At 40.6% G+C, this 24,612-nt stretch overlaps 1 protein-coding gene and 2 long non-coding RNA genes across 3 annotated transcripts in view; 2 read left to right on the top strand and 1 right to left on the bottom strand.

Moving 5' to 3' along the window:
• Positions 1-24,612, top strand: part of LOC119483763 (NACHT, LRR and PYD domains-containing protein 12-like) — a 542,841-nt gene that overhangs the window by 104,465 nt on the left and 413,764 nt on the right. Inside the window, exon 3 of the mRNA XM_037762204.1 lies at positions 6,964-7,083. Within this exon, the coding sequence (XP_037618132.1) occupies positions 6,964-7,083 (120 nt within the window). The remainder of the gene's footprint in view (positions 1-6,963; positions 7,084-24,612) is intronic.
• On the bottom strand, positions 7,527-24,288 carry LOC119483882. Its single transcript, XR_005205840.1, has 3 exons — positions 24,146-24,288; positions 18,427-18,431; positions 7,527-7,538 (listed from the first exon to the last, which is right to left on the bottom strand). It is a non-coding gene; the product is annotated as an uncharacterized LOC119483882 (long non-coding RNA).
• LOC119483859 lies at positions 21,216-23,624 on the top strand. The gene is made up of 2 exons (XR_005205817.1): positions 21,216-21,274; positions 23,055-23,624. It is a non-coding gene; the product is annotated as an uncharacterized LOC119483859 (long non-coding RNA).

Below are 24,612 nucleotides of genomic sequence, written 5' to 3'. Positions count from 1 at the left end.
ATCTCACTTATGCAAATGGATGGAGAAGATAATAGTACGTAGATTAATGTATGTTTTGGAACAGAGAGGGTTAGTGAGTAATGTTCAGTGTGGTTTTAGAAAAGGTCGATCTACAATAGATGCTCTAGTTAGAGTAACTAATGAGGTAGAAAAGACACTGAAAATGAAAGAGGTGATGACAATAGTATATTTTGATATAGAAAAAGCATATGATTCTATGTGGAGGGAAGGGCTGCTTATCAAGATAGGTCAAATGGGTATTGGAGGGAGGTTGTATAATTGGGTAATGGACTTTTTAACAGACAGGAAATTTAAAGTCAAGGTTGGAACAGAAGTATCTAAGGACTACAATATAGAAAATGGTATCCCCCAGGGGAGTGCAATCAGCCCGGTGTTGTTTAACATAATGATAAATGATATATTTGAAAATTTAGATGGATGCTTCAAATCAGCGATATATGCAGATGATGGGGCAATATGGATGAGGGGAAGAAATGTGCCATATGTGATGGAAAATATAAGGAAAGCAATAGGGAAAGTGGAGAAATGGTCATATGAGTGGGGATTCAAAATGTCAACAAATTAAACATGTTATATATTTACAAAAAAGAGAAACATTAATACTGAGAATTTAACATTATATGGTCAGTTGATGGAGAGGGTGAATGAATACAAATATCTGGGTCTATGGTTAGACAGTAAATATACATGGCATGTTCATATAAACAAAATGCAAAAAAGTAATAAATTGACTACGAGCTGTGGCTGGATGTAACTGGGGGGCAGATAAACAGTCATTGATTGACATATATAGGGCGATCATGAGATCAACAATAGGTTATAGTTGTATAGTTTATGAAGCAGCAGCAAAGACATTATTACAAAAAGTGGATAGAGTACAGTGTAGAGCAGGGGTCTCAAACTCGCGGCCCGCGGGCCAATTGCGGCCCGCAAGACGATATTTTGTGGCCCCCACCTTGATATGAAAGTTTAATGTTAGTGCGGCCCGCAAATTTTTTTTTTGGGGGCATTTTTTCATTTTTATTGACAGGACAGTGGATAGAGTCTTGGAAAGGGGGGAGAGAGAGAGTGGATGCGGAAAGGGCCACAGGCCGGATTCGAACCCGGGCCGCCGCCTTCACGACCAAGTCTTGTTACATGGGCGCCCGCTCTACCAACTGAACTAACCACGCGCCCTCGGCCCGCGAGTTCTATGTGAATGGCAGTTTGCCGTGGAAGGTTCCTTTGTTGCGCGAGCCCGAGCTGAACGAACCTACCAATCACAGCGGGGTATATGGCTCCCGGGGGCGGGCAATCAGCCGGGCTTGATGCAAGCAGAGAAACATTTCACAACAACTATGGCGGCCCGTGTAACATCGCATAAGCTTGATTAAAGCTTGATTTATACTTCTGCGTTGAATCGACGCCGTAGCCTGACTCCACCTCTCCAGACATGTAACTACACGTCGCGGCGACGCAGACCGAAACAGCTATGATTGGTCCAGTCTCTCAGCGATGCTGAGCGGCCAGGACCAAGTTCTACTTCTCTCTGCCTCCATCTTTTCAATGTTTGTTCACACAAATCCACTCAGATATATGTTCTCTTTTCGGCGTTGCAGTAATGTCAGTAAAGGTTCTGTGGTTCAACAGTTATTAGCTCCAACTCCGCTCAGTTTCTGTTTGTAGTACAAGAAGAAGAAGGAAACTCATAGAGACGCCGCCGCCAACTAGCGGTTTGGTGGTGTAATTGCAGAGCAACACAAACACAGCAGGCACAACTTTATTGTGGAGTGACACCAAGTGGAATGAATATATATCTTGTCACACATATATCATGTCTTTTTCAAAGCCTGCAGTGAAGAGAAAGGTTGGTGACGAGCACAGACAATTTCAGGAAAAGTGGGAGACGCAATAGAGGCCATGTTCAGAAGAACCGTTCATGTTCTTCAATGTTCCATTCATGTTCAGGACAGTTCATGTTCAGAAGAACCGTTCATGTTCAGAAGAACCCATTCAAGTTAAAGAACTGTTAATAATGACGTTTGAGAAGATTGTTTTTTTTTTAACAAAGCTTTTTTTGTGGAATACCTGATGCGGCCCAGCCTCACCCAGACTCTGCCTCCAGCGGCCCCCAGGTAAATTGAGTTTGAGACCACTGGTGTAGAGCATCACGGTTATGTATCGGAGCTATCAAGTCAACACCCATTAATGCAGTATTAATTGAAGCAGGAGAGACTACACTTGAATTAAGAAGAGAGAAATTAGCTCTAGCATACTGGGTCAGGTTAAAAGGAAGCGGAGAAGAAAATCCTACAAAGGTAACATTACAAAACTGTTGGGAATACTCTAAGTTTCAAGGGTATGGATTTGGATGGACAATGGAAGAAAAAATGCGGACATATGGATTAGAGGCTTTAGAGTTCACCAGGTCCACACCAATAAGCAGCGTACCCCCCTGGCTGCTCCCAGAAGTTAAAACAGACACGAGTATCATTGAAAAGAAAAGGGAATGGCAAGTAAATGAAGTGGGAGTTAAAACAAGTGTGTACCTAAGGAACAGCTATAATAATGATCTCAAAATATATACAGATGGATCCAAAAATAAACAGGAGTGTGTGGGAGTTGGTATATATATTCCAGAATTTAAAATATCTATTTCCAAAAGAATTTCAAACCAGGTATCAGTGTACACAGCAGAAATAGTGGCAATCATCATTGCAATGCAGTGGGTTGAGGAGGTCAGACCTGACAGAGTGGTGATATGCACGGATTCAAAAGCTGTTTTGGAAAGTATACATTCAACAAAAGCTGTAAGGCAAGATCTAATCATTGAATTGTACTATAGCTTGCTAAGACTACACAGAGGGGGTATAGATGTATTATTCTGTTGGGTTCCAGCACACGAGGGGCTGAAAGGAAATGAGTTTGCAGATAAACTAGCAAAAAGTTCACTGCAAAAAGACATTACAGAACCAGTTTTACTTGGGAAAGGAGAAGGAAAAGCTGTGATTAAAAGGAAAGGAGTTGAGATATGGCAGAAAAGATGGGAGGAGGACCAGAAAGGAAGGAGATATTTCAAAATACAAAAGTCGGTCATAACAAAGACGTATAAAGAAAGGAACAGAAGGGAAGAAATCATCATAACAAGACTCAGACTGGATCACACAGGTCTTAATGGCACTTTGGCTTCAATGGGGAAAAGGAACAGTGACAAGTGTGGGGATTGTGGTGTTAAAGAAAATGTGGAGAATATCCTAATTCAATGTAAAAAGTATGAGGCTGAAAGAAAAAGATCAGAGAGGAGGGACGGGATTGGGATCTGATGGGGATACTGGGAACAGAGGGTGAGGGGGTTGAAGGCACCAGGAAGGCATTATTAATGTTCTTAAGAGACACAGGATTGGTGGATAGAATTTAAGAGTAGGAGTAAAGAGCAAATGACATGATGTTACACACTCTTGTACAGTAGGTGGCGGTATGCACCTTAAAGTTGGTTGCGATCCGCCAGAAACCGAGAGAAGAAGAAGAAGAAGAAGAGGACTGTGTGCAGGGAATGAAATGATCACCTGCCACCTGCCAGATAACAGGGTAAATGTTGGCTGTGGCAGGTGAACATATCAAGTCTAGCTCCCACCATGGCAGACAGGCTTTTCCTTATATTAAGAAATATTATTTTTAAAAAGCAATTCTAAAGCCTAAATTAAATATATGGTAACACTTCATTTTACAGATCCACAAATTTCATGGTAATTAGGTAATAATTAGCAAGTCATTTTGACATTTCTTTGGAATTACTGCCAAATTACCCCAATATTTACCTATAAATATATTTCAAGCAAATATTTGGAACAAGCTCCCAGAAAACCGCAGGACCGCTCCAACTCTGAGTTCTTTAAATCAAAGCTTAAAACGTTCCTGTTTGTTACTGCCTTTTATTAAACCAGATAATGATCTTATATACTGCACTAGAGCTTTTACTCTTGTGTGTAATATTCTATTTTAGTTTCTATCCTAGCTTTTATTTTTTGCTTGTTTTTATTTTCTAATCTTTCATGTTTTTATGTTTTCATAACTGTTTTAATTATGTCTTATTTTTCTTTTGCACTTTGTCGCAATGTTCTTGAATGTTTATGTAAAGCACTTTGAATTGCCCTGTTGCTGAAATGTGCTAAACAAATAAAGCTGCCTTGCCTTGCCTTGCCTTATCTGTGGACTAACAGGCAGTTCCAGGTAGAGCTCAGATGTCCTCAACAGGTTGTCATTGCTCTGTGCTGTTGGTTTGCTCATTGGTTGTGTGTGTTGCAGCAGGAGCAGGTAGATTTAATTGCTACAATGTGCATGAAATACAAACTTATTTTGTTTTGACATGAAAACAGTCAAGTTTAGTAGCATGTGTGGCACCCTGGACATTTTAGTAATAAGGATTGTGCCCAGAAATACTGAGTTGTTACCTGTGTGTCATTATTTTGGTCCCCCCACCATGATTATTTTTAATTATTTTCATTATTATTATCATTTTTAAAGCGCTTGGTGTCACTTAAAAGACAATAGTAAGGACAGTAAACTCCCCTGCTTTAGTGTCAAGTAGTTTTAAGACAATAGTCTGTGTTTGCCAGTAGATGGTGGTAGTGGCTTTGGTATGTCAGCGACTGTGCTGTTATTCAGCCCTGTACGAGCATAGACATATATAGACATGACTGTCCTTTCACTGTGTTTACCATAGACATGACTGTCCTTTTACTGTGTTTACAGTGCAATAAATGTATTTTGAGATTTGTGTTGAGATATTTTCAGTCAAACAGCATCGAGGTTTAATAGCAGAATAAGGCTAATCTAGTTAAACGACTTCTTTAGAGTCTCATCCAACAACTGAACAACAAGAAGTCCATCACAGAAGAGGCAGAGTCATGGAAATAGAAACTAGCAGTATGTAGTAGAATCCATCATGTCATCCTGCTGGAATGTATGGAACAATTCAGAGTGAAGTGAAACAGTGGAAGAACAGCTGAGGCTCTGGTACAGTGTATGCCTGCAGTATATATTACTGTGGGTCTATCTACTTAATAATGTATATGCAGTGTGTGTCGACCACCTGTTATCTAATATCATCAGCATCACAGGAGTATACAGGAGTATCACAGGAGTATCACAGGAGTATCACCTGTCCTGTAGTCCGTGCAGTATGAGACATAATAGAGCATGGGGATGACCATCATATACTTCTATCATAATGTTCTAAACCCTGATACACTTTCTATTGTAATTAATTAATGAGTATTTCTGATTAATGACTGGAACAACTTGACACTCAGTGCTTTCAGATGATGTACACCACTTCTATGTGACATCTACTGCTGACCTGCTATTTCCCCCTAAAGACCCCCGGTACCCCCCTAAAAAAGACTAAAACTGGACTATTGTGGGTCTCAGAGGGTTCATTCAGCCTTTTCAAGCCAAGAGAGATTCTGATGAACACACACACCCACAGTCACAGATGAACTCAGCTGATTTCCTGTAAATGGAGAGGGGAGGAGCAACACTGACTATGTGATCCAGGCTCATGAGAACAAGGCCTATAGAAAGGATTCCGTGTCACGCGTCATATCTTTGAGAGTAGTACGCATGCGCAGTAGAATCTGGCCTGCACGACCGCAGCTTCAGTTACACTGCGCATGCGTTATACCCTACACCAAGACCGGTGACCCATCCTCCTTCTATAGTCCTGGATGAGATCAGGGAGGAAGCATGAAAGTGAAAGTGTGCAGTTTGTTATCCAGACTCCATTCTGAGAAAACGACACAGAGAGGTGACGACTGAAGATAGAAGCAGGGTGAGTGTTAATCCATGGGGTGGTTTTATTATACTGTATACTGTATACTATGTGTGTGTGAGTGTGTGTGTGTGTGTGTGGTTGTGGGTGGGTGAGAGGTTGTGTGTTACTTCCTGTTCTCTCAGTCTTGCCTGTGAAACTTGTTTCCTGTTCATGTTCACAGTCAGTTATTCCAGACTCCATTTTGTGTCAACGGCACAGAGAGGTGACGACTGAAGACTGAAGCAGGGTGAGTGTTAATCCAACATTTTATTAGTTTACTGTTAAAGTGTCTGAGTCAGTTTCCTCCCTGTGGACTGTAGAGGAGAGAAATGTTAGAATGAACTCAACAGTTTGATTCATCTGAGAACACAAAGTCGTGATTGGCTGAATAATCCTCATTAAACCTGCTGTAAGACAAGAAAACAAGCAGAGAGTTAAAGAGAAGTGACCAGGTGGAGTGCTGGGTGGTTTTAATATACTGTATACAGTGTGTATGTGTGTGTGTGTGTGTGTGTGTGTGTGTGTGTGTGAGTGTGTGATAGAGAGAGGTTGTGTGTTACCTCCTGTTCTCTCAGTCTTGTCTGTGACTCTTGTACGAACTTGTTTCCTGTACATGGTCACTGTCAGCGTTAATGTTTAACCTCTCAGACTGACTTCAGATCAGAAGATGATTGACTGTGTGGAGGAAGAGGAGGACAGAGCAGAGTCTCTAGTCTCTGGCTGTCTGAAGAGTGGCGGGTCCAAAGGTTGTCCTCTACATGTCAGTAATGAAGCTGGACCCTCAGAGTCAAAGTAAGAGAGCTGCTACTAACTCATTTATAGGACTCATTTTCACTTTCCTCTACCAATACCATGTTTTCTGTTGATTTTGTGTTTCTATTTTAAAGTTTCTACTAAAATGTATTTACTAAGTGAAGTTTAACACACTGTTGGTGACACAAAGAGAATGAATCTGTGCATTCTTCCTCTTCATATCTGTGACAGCTGTCAGTCACCCAGAACAGCTGTAATCTAAGAGGACTAATACAAACTTTAAACCACATTATTGACAGTAGCAGTAGTTTGTGTATTTAGAAACTGAAATGTCTTTGTCATCAGAGAATTTATCAAGGATTCATGTGATGTGAATAAAATCATCTTGGTGTTTGCAGAGTTCAGTCCAGACAGAGAGCAGAGTCTCCAGTACCCAGCTGTCTGTCTATGAAGAGTGACCGGTCATTCATATGGATTCCTCCGAACTTCAGTAATGAACCTGGACCCTCAGACACAAAGTAAGAGACTGTTTCTACTGTGCACTGACCTGATGGATGATGATGCATTGAGGATGAAGACTAAATGTTCTGCTAACAGATTTATATTCCTGATGCAGAACTATTAGTGCAGATACTGTTTCAAACTAAGATGGATCTTAGTCTGGGTTTTAGAGCCACAAACTACTGATTGTATTTCTGTAACAAAACACCTGAGAACCTCCATTTCACAATTTACACTTCAAGAAAATATTCATATTTCTGCCTGAACGTTGAAGTCACTGTAAAGATTTACAACTATTCAAAATGTGAAAGAATGAGCTTCAAATGTGTAATTCATTTTCTCACGTGTCCTCAAAATACTGTGTTGGTTTGACTTCTCCTAAAATCAGCTGTTATGACAGCTTCTTTGAAGTGGGGTTGTACGTATACTCCCGTGTTCTGGGAAGTCAAATTACTGCTTTTGTGAATGGAGTCTGGTGGCTTTGAAGAGAGCGATATAACAGCTTCAGTTCCCCGTCAGAAAGGGCTGTCTGATGGAGAGGTAAAGCAGCTGTGGACAGGAGCAGCAGAAAAACGTATTTTAGCCATCTAAAAGAAACAAACAAATATTCGTTCAGGTGTACGCTATATTTAGAATATTTTCTCTGCTTTACCTCTCCATCAGACAGCCCTTTCTGACGGGAACTGAAGCCGTTATATCGCTCTCTTCAAAGCCACCAGACTCCATTCACAAAACCAGTCATTTTCCCTCTCAGAACACAGGAGTAGCTGGTCTACTGCTGCATCCATCGGTTAGTTAGTTTGTGTTATTGTGTGACTTTCTAATCTGAACTAACGTGGCGTCCACAGCAGTACATCGCTTAGCTTCCTGACGGTACTCCTGTCTGCTTCTCCTAACTGGGAGCACGCTGACCATCATCTAAGTTACTGTATTAATACACTGACTATAAGGATGTATATATACTGTATTAATACACTGACTATAAGGATGTACAGACGTGGACAAAATTGTTGGTACCCTTCCGTTAAAGAGAGAAAAACCCACAATGGTCACTGAAATAACTTGAAACTGACAAAAGTAATAATAAATAAAAATTTACTGAAAATTAACTAATGAAAATCAGATATTGTTTTTGAATTGTGGTTCAGCAGAATCATTTTAAAAAACAAACTAATGAAACTGACCTGGACAAAAATGATGGTACCCCTAGAAAAGATGTAAAATAATGTGACCATAGGGACATGTTAAACTAAGGTGTGTCCTGTAAATAGCATCACAGGTATCTTCAAACTTGTAATCAGTCAGTCTGCCTATTTAAAGGGTGAAAAGTAGTCACTGTGCTGTTTGGTATCATGGTGTGTACCATACTGAACATGGACCACAGAAAGCTAAGGAGAGAGTTGTCTCAGGAGATTAGAAGGACAATTATAGACCTTCATGTTAAAGGTAAAGGCTATAAGACCATCTCCAAGCAGCCTGATGTTCCTGTGACTACAGCTGCTCATATTATTCAGAAGTTTAAGGTCCATGGGACTGTAGCCAACCTCCCTGGACGTGGCCGCAAGAGGAAAAATTGATGACAAATTGAAGAGACGGATAATACGAATGGTAACCAAAGAGCCCAGAACAACTTCCAAAGAGATTAGAGGTGAACTCCAAGGTCAAGGTACATCAGTGTCAGATCGCACCATCCGTCGCTGTTTGAGCCAAAGTGGACTTAATGGAAGACGACCGAGGAGGACACCAAATCATAAAAAGACGAGACTGGAATTTCCCAAAATGCATATTGACAAGCCACAAAGCTTCTGGGAGAATGTCCTTTGGACAGATGAGACAAAACTGGAGCTTTTTGGCAAGTCACATCAGCTCTATGTTCACAGACGCAAAAATGAAGCATCCAAAGAAAAGAACACTGTACCTAATGTGAAACATGGAGGAGGCTCGGTTATGTTCTGGGGCTGCTTTGCTGCATCTGGCACAGGGTGTCTTGAATCTGTGCAGGGTACAATGAAATCTCAAGACTATCAAGGCATTCTGGAGCGAAATGTGCTGCCCAGTGTCAGAAAGCTTGGTCTCAGTTGCAGGTCATGGGTCCTCAAACAGGATAATGACCCAAAACACAGCTAAAAACACCCAAGAATGGCTAAGAACTAAACATTGGACTATTCTGAAGTGGCCTTCTATGAGCCCTGATCTAAATCCTATTGAACATCTGTAGAAGGAGCTGAAACATGCAGTCTGGAGAAGACACCCTTCAAACCTGAGACAGCTGGAGCAGTTTGCTCACGAGGAGTGGGCCAACATACCTGTCGACAGGTGCAGAAGTCTCATTGAGAGTTACAGAAATCACTTGATTGCAGTGATTGCCTCAAAAGGTTGTGCAACAAAATATTAAGTTAAGGGTACCATAATTTTTGTCCAGGCCAGTTTCATTAGTTTGTTTTTTAAAATGATTATGTTGAACCATAATTCAAAAACAATGTCTGATTTTCATTAGTTCATTTTCATAACATTTTTATTTATTATTACTTTTGTCAGTTTCAAGTTATTTCAGTGACCATTGTGGGTTTTTCTTTCTTTAACGGAAGGGTACCAACAGTTTTGTCCACGGATGTATATATACTGTATTAATACACTGACTATAAGGATGTATATATACTGTACATGTAGCAGTGTCATCATGTAGAAACCTACGTCAGGTCACTTGGGAGAACGTTTTTAGAAGGTCTTGAAGGGAAAACAGCATTTCGATGCTAAAACATACGTACGTAGAGTTCAGATTTGAATACATAAGGAACACCACTGGGAAGATACAGGATGATATAAAACAAAGTGATGCCATGCCAATGCCATGATTTAGTTGATTGTGTGTTTGTATATAACATTTCTACTAAATGTATTTACTAAGTGAAGTTTAACACACTGTTGGTGACACAAAGAGAATGAATTAGTGCATTCTTCCTCTTCGTATCTGTGACAGCTGTCAGTCACCCAGAACAGCTGTAATCTAAGAGGACTAATACAAACTTTAAACCACATTATTGACAGTAGCAGTAGTTTGTGTATTTAGAAACTGAAATGTCTTTGTCATCAGAGAATTTATCAAGGATTCATGTGATGTGAATAAAATCATCTTGGTGTTTGCAGAGTTCAGTCCAGACAGAGAGCAGAGTCTCCAGTACCCAGCTGTCTGTCTATGAAGAGTGACCGGTCATTCATATGGATTCCTCCGAACTTCAGTAATGAACCTGGACCCTCAGACACAAAGTAAGAGACTGTTTCTACTGTGCACTGACCTGATGGATGATGATGCATTGAGGATGAAGACTAAATGTTCTGCTAACAGATTTATATTCCTGATGCAGAACTATTAGTGCAGATACTGTTTCAAACTAAGATGGATCTTAGTCTGGGTTTTAGAGCCACAAACTACTGATTGTATTTCTGTAACAAAACACCTGAGAACCTCCATTTCACAATTTACACTTCAAGAAAATATTCATATAAGTCGCTGTAGAGGCCGGTTCAACAGAATCTCATTGCTACACAGCTTAGGGTCCATGTTTACTTCCTGTCAGCTGATGTCATTCAGATCCACTGCAACAGGAAATAAACGGGGACACATCTGGAATGTTTACTTTTACAGCTGTGAAATGGTCTAAAGATCTGCGACTATTCAAAATCTGGAAGAATGTGCTTCAAATGTTTAAATAATTTTCTCATATTTGTCCTCATAATGTTTTGTTTATTTGACTTCTCCTAAAATCAGCTGTTATGACCTACTGGGTGTCATTTTGAATCAGTGCACATCATAACTGTGCAACATGAGGTGAAAAAGCATTTGTAGAAACTATTTGCTCACCTTGATTCTATGTGTTGATGGTTTGAGTTTGTTCTTTCACTACATATGTAAAATATAGTGAAAGAAGTGCTCAAAGGTCCACTTACTATTGATTCAGAGCTTTCAGTTGAAAGCTTTGGACTATTTGTCAGTGGACCTTTGAGCTTAGATTCTCTGCACCACATCTTGTTTCTGAAGGTCAAGAACAAACATCTCTGGTGTTAAACTATCTGCTGACAAAACAAAGTTCATGAAATGGTCAAATGTAGATTTGTACCACTTCTGTTTTTTACAATATTTGAATTCATGCCTTCATTTGATAGTTGACAGTAGAAAGTGGCAGAAAACATATTGACATTAAAAAAGGTACACCAGGACACCAGTGTTACATGATGTGTGTCTCAAACTGCTGGACTACCTCAATATTTAGACCACTTCTAACCTCAGTTCAAACCTAACTAACTCAAGCTAAGCTGCCCAAAGTGACTGTGAATCAGTAAAGGACATAATCAGCTCTCTTTAATGGAGGACCTTTACTGTGAAGTAGCTGCAGAAAATGATGAGTTTGTATTAAAGAGGACATTTTTAAAACATTGATATTATTCTGGAGGCTGAATATCATGATGGGAAAAATACTGCAACTTGCTCATGCACGCTCATATTGAGAGGACACGCCAGGAAACCACAAGGTGGCAGCGTCATCACTGTAAACAGTAACTGCCTGTCAGTGGTGATATGAATGTCACTTCCTGAATGTATTTTATGTGTTAACAATAAAGACTTCTAAGACAGGGAAACTGTGTCAGACCTTTCTGACTTCTTTAGTTTTCCAGTAGTTCTAGTTTATGCAGGTGCTGTCCACTGGAACGGAGTAATCCATTTAAGATCTTCTCCATCATACATATCATTTTAGTTCTAAAGTAATGTCTCCACAGAGAGAAGAAGAGGAGTCCTGCTTCTGTGGACGAGCTGATGTCCAGATCCACAACAAGACCTGGACCTCAGACAGCCAGTCAGACCAGAACAAGACCTGGACCTCAGACAGCCAGTCAGACCAGCACTGTACAAAGTAAGACTGTAGATGTGTCTGCTGATGTCTTCATGTCTGGAAACAGGACTTGTTGTCTTAATACACTGACTATTGTTGTGACAACGTTTAAGATCTTCTCCATCATACATATCTGCTCTGCATCACTTCCTTTGTTCTCCTTTGAGAGAAAATCTGAACCCAGAAGGAATACATTTATATTTTGATGATAGCACTCCGTCTTTGCTTTAACCAATCAGAATGCTGTTTGTTTTCCATCTGCATAGATGAGGATGGAGAACTATTAAACTCTGTGTGAAGCAACAACATCACTGTTCTATCACAGACAGACAGTCACACTGATGAAAGGGGACTTTTTTCTTGTCATTGTCGTATAACAATGCATGCTCATGCTCTTGTTGGGTCTCTAAATGATAGAGTACGGTCTAGACCTGCTCTATATGAAAAGCGTCTTAAGATAACTTCTGTTATGATTTGATGATATATAAAAATGAATTGAATTGAACTGAACAGGAGCCAGAGACTTTGAACAACAGCCCACATTAGCTTTCCTGCTACAGTCTCCTTCTCTAACTTACAAACACACATCTTGTCCTGCAGAGCGACACGTTGAAAAACTAATAAAATAAATGTAAGAATCACTTTGATGTTATTTTTGACTTCAAGAAGGGATGATGACTTTATAACCTTTACTTCTTTATAGGTTGTTATGTTGATCATTTTCATATTGACAATGAAAATAATAAGTTTCTTTGTTTTGTCTCAAACTTGTCTCTCTCTTTCAGCAGATAGAGGTCTGCAGGAGGTTGTAGATGAACATAAGATCAGTCTGAGGAGGAGATGTGAATGTGTGACTGAAGGAACTGATGAAACAGGAAGTGGAACCCTCCTCAACAGGATCTACACTGAGCTCTACATCACAGAGGGACAGAGTGAAGAGGTTAATACCCAACATGAGGTGAGGCAGCTTGAGACAGCTTCCAAGAAGAAGACCCTCCATGACGCTCCAATCAAGTGCCAGGACATCTTTAAAGCCTTACCTGACCAACAGGGACACATCAGAGTCGTTCTGACGAACGGCGTCGCTGGCGTTGGAAAAACCTTCTCAGTGCAGAAGTTCACTCTGGACTGGGCAGAGGGCTTGGAGAACCAAGATGTCAGTCTGGTGGTTCTGCTTTCGTTCAGGGAGCTGAACTTGATCAGAGATGAGCAGTACAGTCTTCTCATGCTGCTCCATGTTTTCCATCCAACATTACAGAAGGTCACAGCAGAGAAGCTCGCTGTCTGTAAAGTTCTGTTCATCTTTGACGGCCTGGATGAAAGCAGACTTTCACTGGATTTCAAGAACAGTGAGGTTGTGTCTGATGTCACCCAGAAGTCATCAGTCAACGTGCTGTTGACAAACCTCATCCAGGGGAATCTGCTTCCCTCAGCTCTCGTCTGGATAACTTCCCGACCTGCAGCGGCCAATCAGATCCCTCCTGCATGTGTTGACAGGGTAACAGAAGTACGAGGCTTCACTGACGCCCAGAAGGAGGAGTACTTCAGGAGGAGAGTCAGTGATGAAGAGCTGTCCAGCAGAATCATCTCACACATCAAGACATCCAGGAGCCTCCACATCATGTGTCTAATCCCAGTCTTCTGCTGGATCACTGCTACAGTTCTGGACCACATGTTGACTACAGACCAGAGAGGAGAGCTGCCCAAGACCCTGACTGACATGTACTCACACTTCCTGTTGGTTCAGACAAAGAGGAAGAAGCAGAAGTACGGTGAGGGACAGTGAGACGAGTCCACAGAAGCTGACGGAGGCTGACGGGGAAGTTCTTCTGAAGCTGGGGAGGCTGGCGTTTGAACATCTGGAGAAAGGAAACATCATGTTCTACCAAGAAGACCTGGAGCGGTGTGGTCTGGATGTCACAGAGGCCTCGGTGTACTCAGGAGTTTGTACAGAGATCTTCAAAAGAGAGTGTGTGATCTTCCAGAAAACAGTCTACTGCTTTGTTCACCTGAGCATTCAGGAGTTTCTGGCTGCAGTCTACATGTTCCACTGTTACACAAACAGCAACACAGAGGTACTGAAGGACTTCCTGGGAGGAGAATATGTTCATTCAACCCTGGATGTCTTCCTGATGAGAGCCATGGAGAAATCCCTTGAAAGTAAAAATGGCCACCTGGACCTGTTTGTTCGCTTCCTTCATGGCCTCTCTCTGAAGTCCAACCAGAGACTCTTAGGAGGTCTGCTGGGTCGGACAAAGAGCAGTTCAGGAAGCATCAAGAGAGCCATCAACAACCTGAAGGAGATGAACAGATATGGTACCTCTCCTGACAGAAGCATCAACATCTTCCACTGTCTGACGGAGATGAACGACCACTCGGTACATCAGGAGATCCAAGAGTTCCTGAAGTCAGAGAACAGATCAGAGAAGAAACTCTCTGATATCCACTGCTCAGCTCTGGCCTACATGCTGCAGATGTCAGAGGAGGTTCTGGATGAGTTGGACCTGAAGAAGTACAACACATCACGGGAGGGACGACTGAGACTGATTCCAGCTGTGAGGAACTGCAGAAAAGCTGTGTAAGTCCAGATGTGATTAACTTTATAGATCAGTGTAGATTACTAGTTTAGTTCTTCAAATATACACACTATAAATTATTCTTAAAATATAATATTCTTATAAATGTTCCACGTGTTTATTACATAAATATGTATTTGTATTTTGTCACAGATGTTCTTGAGCTGTTTCAAATGTTGAGTTCAAAATGTTTCAGTAGTTTGTGTTTCTAGCTGTCAAGTTAATGAACACTTATTCTATTTATTTCTAATAATTGTTACATTTGACAGTTTTTTCTTATTTATGTTTTGGGGTGATGGAGACGACATGTGAACCTGGTAAAACAAATGAAAAAAACAAAAGATCAGCTGTCTGGTGGAGTGCTGGGTCTAACCGGTGTAACGGCAGCAACAGAACGTTTGCTGATCCGGCGGGGAGTCGGGGCGGTCCTGGGATCAGAGTCCCTGGTGCTGGGGTTTGCTTTCAATAGGCCTTGCACCACATTACACCTTACCTCGTGTGTTTTTGGGCTCATCTCTTTCGTTGGCTTCAAATCCAAACTGTTGCCATGTTGCTGTAGTTTTAGTTTTCTTTGAGACCAGCTCTGCCATGTCTCGTCTCGTCACCCCAAAAAACACATGAACCTTCCTAGTAAACAAACCTCTTCTTGTTTATACACCAACATTATATCATAATATTACGTTAATCACGTTGTCATATTGCTTATTAGTAATGCAATACAGGCTGGATTTAGCACTGTGACTCTGTCGGCACAGGTTGTTGATGTCGGCTACTTTTTAATTTTGCCAGAACGTGTCGTTAGCATAAAATCAAACCGGTTTAAGCTCGTACACCGGACCGGACCGGACCGGCAAAACCGAAAATCGACCCAACTCTAGCATTAGCCACCGTAAACTACTGGTCATACGAGACAAAGATAGTCGTTGTAAAACCCCTGAGTGTGTTGAATCGAGCAATGGTGCATTTTATTGCTAATGAATTCAAGTTGTGTTCCATCATCTTGTTTTGAAGTCTTTCCTTTTATTCTGTTACTCACAGAAGGAAACTCTGGTGTTTCTCTCTCTTGTTGCTGTAGAGAAGAGTAGTAACAGGAAATACACAGCTTCCACCAATAACAGCAGTCTGATGAATATATAACAGCAGAATGGTAGAATTCAGACTTTTTAAGAGATCTTATACAAACCAAAGATCAATGTTATGTTTTTAATGCTGATACACTGATATCATCTTTCTGATGTCATTATGTTGTAAATAATGCAACCTCATTGGTTCATTCATTGTGTTTGTGAGCTGAATACGTTTGATGCTCAGAAAAGAGTGTTAATGACAAAACACCATGCAGTCATCAAAATATCTAGTTATATGAATGTTTAATTATGTACAGGTCTAATATTATAGTGATTTGTTTAATTTTCCCATTTATGGACGTGAACCTGAAAGCAGCAGGTAGCTAGCAAAGAGAGGTCATCTTTATCAACTGTATTATTATTACTTATTCACTGAGTTTTAAAAATGCTTTTCTAATCAAGAAGGCCTCATGCTAACTTTGTGGAGACAGACCTGGGATCAGATCACACTGACAGACTGGACATTAGGGAAGCCTCAATGTAACTACATGTTCTCTCTCTTCATCTGCAAGATTAAAGAAAAACAAAGATTAAAAGTCTGCAGGTTTGAGAGAGAGTGATGAGAATTATTGTTTCATGTCAAACAGTGAGATAAGATTAGCTGAACCACTGATGTGAGGAGTAAATGTTGATTAAAGAAGTATATATCAAACTGTTTAGTCATCAAATGCATGAAGTAAATATAAACTGTCCTCTTTCATAATAACATATTTTGTAATTTTTGTGTCATCACAGACTTTCTGACTGTGACCTCTCAGATACTCACTGTGAAGTTGTGGCCTCAGCTCTGAAGTCCAACCCCTCCCATCTGAGAGAGCTGGACCTGAGTGACAACATCTTCCTGAAGGATTCAGGAGTGAAACCGCTTTTCGCTGGACTGAAGAGTCCAAACTGTAGACTGGAGACTCTGAGGTCAGTTCACTGACTGTAGTTTATGTAGTTTGTACACACACTCTCTACACACTGGCTCTGCTCCAGATGGCTCTAGAGAGGGACATTCACGTTTTCACGTCGGCCACCGTAGCTCTCCAACACGCTTGGCACACAGGAGAGGCTTCAGTTGGTTGTAATCTCCTCACCTCACCACTAGATACCTCCAGATCCTACACACTGGACCTTTAACCACAGACCTTATTTCAGCCATCTAACTAAAAACCCATTGACTTCCAGACGAGGGAACAGGAAGTGCTAAAATGCTAATTCATTTCTGGGTTTTAGGACTCATTCCTGTAGCGCTCTATTTGAACATGTCTAAAGGTGCAGCACTCTTCAACAAACACGTATTGCACCAACTTAAAGGCACACAAGTGATGATTATGAACTGACACCATCTAATCAGAGGTCTCTATGGTTCTAAGTTATTCCCACGTTCTTTTTGACAGCAGATCTAACTGTGATCTGTTTTCATGTCAGCATTGTCTAATTATTTGAAGCAAAAACCAAATAAATATTCTGCATCAGAAACATCTTTGCAGGTTCATATTTTGTTCAAGTCTATCTGAATACAATACTCACATGTTCATATGTACATTCAAAGAGTTATTGATGTCTGTCATCATTCCTTCTGTCTGTGAAGCAACCCCCGTATAACCTGAGTGTTACGAGATGAGGACTAAATCCACAGTCTTGTTCTGTGTAAAATGACCTGTAAAGTTGATCTTAAACTAATCAGAGGCTTCAGCAGTCTGAGTTAGATGTATTAGGGCTGGGTGACTTGGAGAAAATCAAATATCATAATATTTTTTTGTGTAAATGACCAATAATAGAACAGCTAGAACAGTCTGGTAAGTTCAGAGAATGACATCACTTTACTGTAATGTAGCCTTTAAAACCAGGAAGAGATGACACTTACAACACAACACGATATTACTAGGGCTGTCAATCCATTAAATATTTAATCACGATTAATCGCAAATTATTCACAATTTTTGTATCTGTTCTAAATGAACCTTAAAGGGAGATCTGTCAAGTATTTAATATTCTTATCAACATGGGAGTGGACAAATATGATTTATGTAAATGTATGTATATATTTATTATTGTAAATCAATTAAGAACACAAAACAATGACAGATATTGTCCAGAAACCCTCACAGGTACTGCATTTAGCATAAAACAATATGCTCCAATCATAACATGGCAAACTGCAGCCCAACAGGCAACAACAGCTGTCAGTGTGTCAGTGTGCTGACTTGACTATGACTTGCCCCAAACTGCATGTGATTATCATAAAGTGGGCATGTCTGTAAAGGGGAGACTCGTGGGTACCCATAGAACCCATTTACATTCACATATCTGGAGGTCAGAGGTCAAGAGACCCCTTTGAAGATGCCCATGACAGTTTTTCCTCGCCAAACTTTAGAGTAAGTTTGGAGCGTTATTTAACCTCCTTCCCGACGAGCTAGTTTGACATGGTTGGTACCGATGGATTCATCAGGTTTTCCAGTTTCCTATGATACCAGTATCTTCACTCTAGCTTTAAAACTGAGCCGCTATAACCTCCGGAAGATCGATTGCATTAATGCGTTAAAGAAAATAGTGGCGTTAAAACGATTAACTTTGACAACCCTAGATATTAGGATATCCAAAATCAAAGACGATATCTAGTCTCATATCAAGATATGGATATAATATGGATATATTGCCCAGCCTTAGTATGTATCCAGTCAGTATGTTGTGTTTGACAGTTTCCTTGTTGAGCTGCAGGAGGAATAGTAACTCAAAGAGGGAATTTGGTACTAAACAGTCTGTAACTTTGATTTGTCGACTCAGACTGCTGAATCTTCATATTAGTTTCACTTGAACTTGTGAAGTCATTTCTTACAGTGTAGTTGTGTTATGAAGGGACCACTTCACAGGAGGAATGATTACTGCCACCAATAACTCTTTTAATGTACATATGACATGTGGCTGTTGTTTACAGACACACTTGAACAAATGTGGACCTTTCCTGTAAATGACATAAACCTGCTAGGCTAGCAGATACAGTGAGAAGAAGGCCATGTAATAAATGAAGTAATGAAGTCCAACAAGTCTGATTTGATATTGATCCTCTAATTCCAGACTTGACAGAGATCAGCAGCATGTTATTGATGTGTGTTGACATGAACAGGTGTATGAATGTTGTGGTGACATTTGGATGATGTCTGTAGAAGGCTGACATTATGATGATCCACAATAACACAATGACAAAGTCACTCTACTCATTTTAGGGAAAAGATCATTGATTAGGACATAGTGATGTTGAGCTACACATTTAAAACCTGAACACATCTGACTGGATTATAAAGTGATTTTTATCTTCATCATTTATTCTTTATTCAGATTGAGGAACTGCAGTTTGTCAGAGATCAGCTGTGCTTCTCTGGCCTCAGCTCTGAAGTCCAACCCCTCCCATCTGAGAGAGCTGGAGCTGAGTCACAACTACAACCTGCAGGATTCAGGAGTGAAGGTCCTGTGTGGTTTTCTGGAGAGTCCACACTGTAGACTGGAGACTCTGAGGTCAGTTCACTGACTCTCTGTTACTATTAGAGATCTTATATGTTGAATTAACAATTGAACCTGATTTATGTACAAACATAACTTACATCCATAAAGTTGTTAATGTTCCTTTTCTTCATATTTTCATGTTTCTTGAACTAAATCTAGTCTGCAGTCACAAAAGACTTGTGTTTCTTAAAGAAAGTGTAGAAAATGTCCACTGTTAGTTGTTAAAGTAAATGAATGTTTATCATTGTTGGTAAATGGTCACATCTGGATACAGAAGATCCTCTCAACTAATATTCAGGGTTCCTACGCAGTATGGAGAAGTATGGAATTTGATTTTAGTCATTTCCAGGTCTGGATGAGTATGGAAAAAAGAAAAGAGAGAATGGAAAAACATGTCTGTTTCCAGACTGTTGCCCCTATTCTGCTTTCTAAGATATCAAATTCAGAATTTCTAAAAATAAATAGATCATACAAGCAGAGTGTTTTTCATGGTGTTTAGAGCAGCCGGTGCAGCCACAATGTTTACTACTGTGTGAGAGAGCGCGGGCCAGAGAGAGCTTGATGTCGTTGAAAGCAGCACAGGAAGTAGGCTCTGACTGAACGCACACTCCTACAGAGCTGCCTCTACGCCTGAACGTCACAGCCAGGGCCGGCGCCTCCATAGAGGCCGACTAGGCAACCGCCTAGGGCGGCACTTTGGCAGCCAAATATGGGCCAACTATTCATCATGAGCAACATAACAATAATAATATAATAATAAAAAGTAACCGGTAACTGCAGGCAGACGGCACAGAGCAGAACGCTGCCTGTCAGACTGGGACAATCTAATACTTTACATATTGAGGGGGGGGACGAGCGGCCCCTCCTAATTTGGACTGATCCTCGTTCTGGCTGAAATCTGATTGGCTCAGTCATTTACATCATGAACGTGATGAACTGTGACCAGTGTTCCAGCTGGCCGGTCTTGTTTTGATTCAGTGATGACGTGCTGATACAAACTGAGGAGGTGTCATCCACGATGAAGAGTCTTGAAGGTCTTCATCATCATCATCATCACATTCTCTTTATACCACTAAAACTCTATTAGTGGTAAAATTACTAACCCACAATGTTTCGTCTCGCGCCCTCCGGCCGCTCACATAAGACACCTCTCCGTCTCAAAGTCCTGGGATGGGTTTGTGTCCCAGTCTGTCCCTGGTGCTAATAGAGGGGCGGCATCATTGTGATTCACCTAGAGCAGGATGTTTGACAGCAGAACGTCGTCCAGCTTTCTCTGTAGGACTGTAGACTGAACGACCACGATGAGTAAAGTGTTCTGAGGGCTGGCTTGATGATCCCAAACACAAAGCCTGGTTGGTTAACAATTCCAAATGAGGAAAAGAGAGCTGGATGCAAACTTTGAGGAAAATGGTTTGACATCTCAACCATGGTGGGGGGGGGGGGCTGTAGTCTTGTAACAGCGTCCTCTGAACCCCGAGTCACAAAGTCAAATATGGTCTGAAAAATCTACAGAGAAGTCTGGAAAAGTCTGGAATGTAAAATGTAAAATGTGTAGGAACCCTGAATATTTGTTCTGAATTGATCAAGTTTACTTCATGAAGTAGAAATATTTCTCTGGTTTCTGATTGTTTCAACGTGTTCCACAAATAATGTCTGATCATCGATATTGATCCTTCAGCACACACACATAGATGAACACCGAGATCAGCAGCATGTTATTGATGTGTGTTGACATGAACAGGTGTATGAATGTTGTGGTGACATTTGGATGATGTCTGTAGAAGGCTGACATTATGATGATCCACAATAACACAATGACAAAGTCACTCTACTCATTTTAGGGAAAAGATCATTGATTAGGACATAGTGATGTTGAGCTACACATTTAAAACCTGAACACATCTGACTGGATTATAAAGTGATTTTTATCTTCATCATTTATTCTTTATTCAGATTGAGGAGCTGCAGGTTGTCAGAGATCAGCTGTGCTTCTCTGGCCTCAGCTCTGAAGTCCAACCCCTCCCATCTGAGAGAGCTGGATCTGAGAGTCAACAACCTGAAGGATTCAGATGTGAAGCAGCTGTCTGATCTTGTGGAGAGTCCACACTGTAGACTGGAGACTCTGAGGTCAGTAGAGGGTCGGAGTCGGTCCATGCTGGTTTCAGCAGTATTGTTGTGATGTGTTTCCTCCGTTAAGCTGTGAGAGGAGAACAGTGACACACAGAGAGAGAGAACAGTTAACCAATCAGATCAGCCAGAAGCTTGTTGTGATCATGTGTTAGAGTTGATGTGAAGAAGATGTTGTTGTGTTCGTGTTTCCTCCCTTTAAGGTACAATTTGAACAGATATAAAACGTGATTAATTTGAGATTAATCACGATTAACTATGGACAATCATGCAATTAATCACGACTAAATATTTGAATGGATTGACAGCCCTAATATTTACATATTTGTCATGTAATATTTAAAAGTAGATGAAACATTGAAATGTGACTGAAACCAACCTAGCAGCAGTAAATCCATCATTAAAGTGAGCAGTGAAAAGCTCTCTGTTTCTGCAGTAATGATGCTCTCAGGACTCTCAGCAGTTTATTTCCACTGTGTGGATCATAAGATAATATTACACAGAGACAAAGAATTTGAACACATAATGCAGGCTAAAAGCAACACAGTTTAAACTGACACATGCAGAAAGGTCACCGACTGTGTGAATGTGTAAATGAACAGACTTGTAATATCACTGCCCCGTCTAGAGCACCAGAGATCTGACTAGAACTACTTTGTGTACTCTGCTGAGTTAATGTGATCACATGTATTGTTATGACCTGTATGACACTAATGTAGCCTTCTTCTCTCAGCTGCAAACCCAGCGGTGTGAAACGGACATAAATGACATTTATATAACCACAATAACACAAAATCAGTACATGATCTCTTATCATATATTCATATATGATATTCATATAGTCACTCATCTGAATCAGCTTCTTGAGCCGTATGTTGCAGTGAGACACGTCAGAGTCGTGCTCCTACAGTCCCTCAGACTGAATGTGTTGCCTTGGTTAGTTTGCTACCAATACTTTTATGTATGCTGTGGGTGATTAGAAGATGTGAAAGTAAGCCTGCTTACCGCTGTGAATTATGTTTATAGATTTATTATTTACTTTCTCCCAAGTCTGTTTCACACCGCCGGGGTTGGAGCTGAAAGAATAAGACTAAAGTATTGTGATTCCTCCAGGAGATGAATAAAGTATCTTCTATTCTATTCTATAAGAACACATCTAATCAACACATTGATTTAATGGAACACACGTGTAATTAGTTCTAGTCAGATCTATCGGGATATTAAAAGTCTGTTTATTTACACATTCACACAGTCAGTGATTTTTTTGTCAGCTGTCCTTCCTGCATCTGGCAGTTTAAACTGTGTTAATTTTAGTCTGGATTATGTGTTTAACTTTTCTAATATGTGTTTGTAAAGTATGCCGCTCTGCTGACCGTAGACTGGTCCATGTCTGTGATTGGTCATGTGCTACAAACCCCGCCCCTTCTATGTGAACGCGCTCATAGCCAGACTGAGAAACCCTGGGTTGACTTACCGAGTTGATAACGGCTGTCGTAGGACCGCTTAGCGGGATCTTGGTTGAGGGGTTAGTTAAACCAGATAAGGAGAAGATACCCTGGGTGTGTTGGACTGGCTTCGTAGTACAGGCCTCTGGTCTGGGAGCTCTGAGCTCAGTGTGTTCACTCCAATACGTTAACATGAGAGCTGAAAGGAAGCTGGCTACGCTACACAGACTGAAGTCCCTTCTGCTCTTTATACTGGATGCTGACTGACAGCTGATGAAGGGAGTCTCTGTAAACACTGATGGATGACTTCTGTTGTCTTCTTCTTCTCTCATCAGATGGAAGTGGAGGTTGTCGTGATCTCTAACCACCATCATCCCTGTGTGTTCCTCTGGACCTGACAGAGTATCATCAGTGTATCTGGACTCTGTCCTTCTGCACAGTCTCTGCAGACACACTGAGACTCCTCCACTCCTTCTGCTCCACACTCAACCACCTCCTCCACCTGGACCTGGGTTTCACTTTGTCTTCATTCATTCATATATTCTGAACCCAAAGTGCCTCTGCAGATCAGTTCTGTTTATGACAACAGAACTGTAGATTAACACATTTAAATAGATGTTTCTGCTTTGCTTTCTGTTGCAGCTCCACCCTGTGGAACGATGGAGTTCTGCAGTTAATTTCCACATACTACTAAATATATATATACCATATACAATATATATACCAATACCAGCCGTTTTTCATATTATAACAGATTTGCTTGTAACAAACAGAAAGAAGTAGATAAAACCTGAACCTGAGGCTTCAGTTTCTCAACTAACTACAAACAGATTATGTCTGGATTTTGGTGGAAAGTCAGCTCCTTAATATTGTCTTTTGTATGTGATGTTTGATGTAAAACAAAAAAAAAAAATTTTTTAGTTTATTACAGAGGTACACACGTGGACAAAATTGTTGGTACCCTTCCGTTAAAGAAAGAAAAACCCACAATGGTCACTGAAATAACTTGAAACTGACAAAAGTAATAATAAATAAAAATTTACTGAAAATTAACTAATGAAAATCAGACATTGCTTTTGAATTGTGGTTCAACAGAATCATTTTAAAAAACAAACTAATGAAACTGGCCTGGACAAAAATGATGGTACCCTTAACTTAATATTTTGTTGCACAACCTTCTGAAGCAATCACTGCAATCAAGCGATTTCTGTAACTCTCAATGAGATATTACTTTTGTCAGTTTCAAGTTATTTCAGTGACCAGTGTGGGTTTTTCTTTCTTTAACGGAAGGGTACCAACAATTCTGTCCACGTGTGTATGTGTCACCCTGCTAGTTTTCACATAACATGGCTCAACACAGACACATGAAGTCAACTTGTGGAGCTTTTCCCCTCAGAAATCAATGTTGAGTCGCCGTTATCACCACCGTGTTCTGTAGCTCCTGGTGGAATGTTGTTAAGAAATTAAATGTAACCATAATTTACTTTATTTAAAATGATGAAAAATGCAATCTATAGAGTGAATGAAGAGAGGGAGCTCCGTTAGTGAAAGCAAAGCAGTGAATCAGAGAAATAAAACATTATTTTCTGATTGTTTCACGGCGGTTACGTTCTAAAGCACCAATAAACACGCCTCCGCACAACCCTGCAGGAAGGTGCCTTATTGCCGGATTTTTAACGAATGCAGCCGAAGGTCAGGCTTCATCTTGTCCTCTCTGCACGGCGTGTGCCACACATTATTTTTTCCCCAGTGTTGGTTCTCGTCCGCCCTACTGTGCTGTGATTGGCTAGTATTCGTTGCCTCTGCCTCGACTGTTCGGCTCATTTTGCACACGGGAGAAGTCTTTGCCTTCAGGGCTTTCTGCCAGAAAGGGTTTATTTGAACCCAAACCAT

Source organism: Sebastes umbrosus, chromosome 24 (assembly GCF_015220745.1).
Source record: "Sebastes umbrosus isolate fSebUmb1 chromosome 24, fSebUmb1.pri, whole genome shotgun sequence".
Classification (NCBI taxonomy): domain Eukaryota; kingdom Metazoa; phylum Chordata; class Actinopteri; order Perciformes; family Sebastidae; genus Sebastes; species Sebastes umbrosus.
Note: the sequence above shows the minus strand (reverse complement) of the source record. Positions and strands in the feature narration are given on the sequence as shown.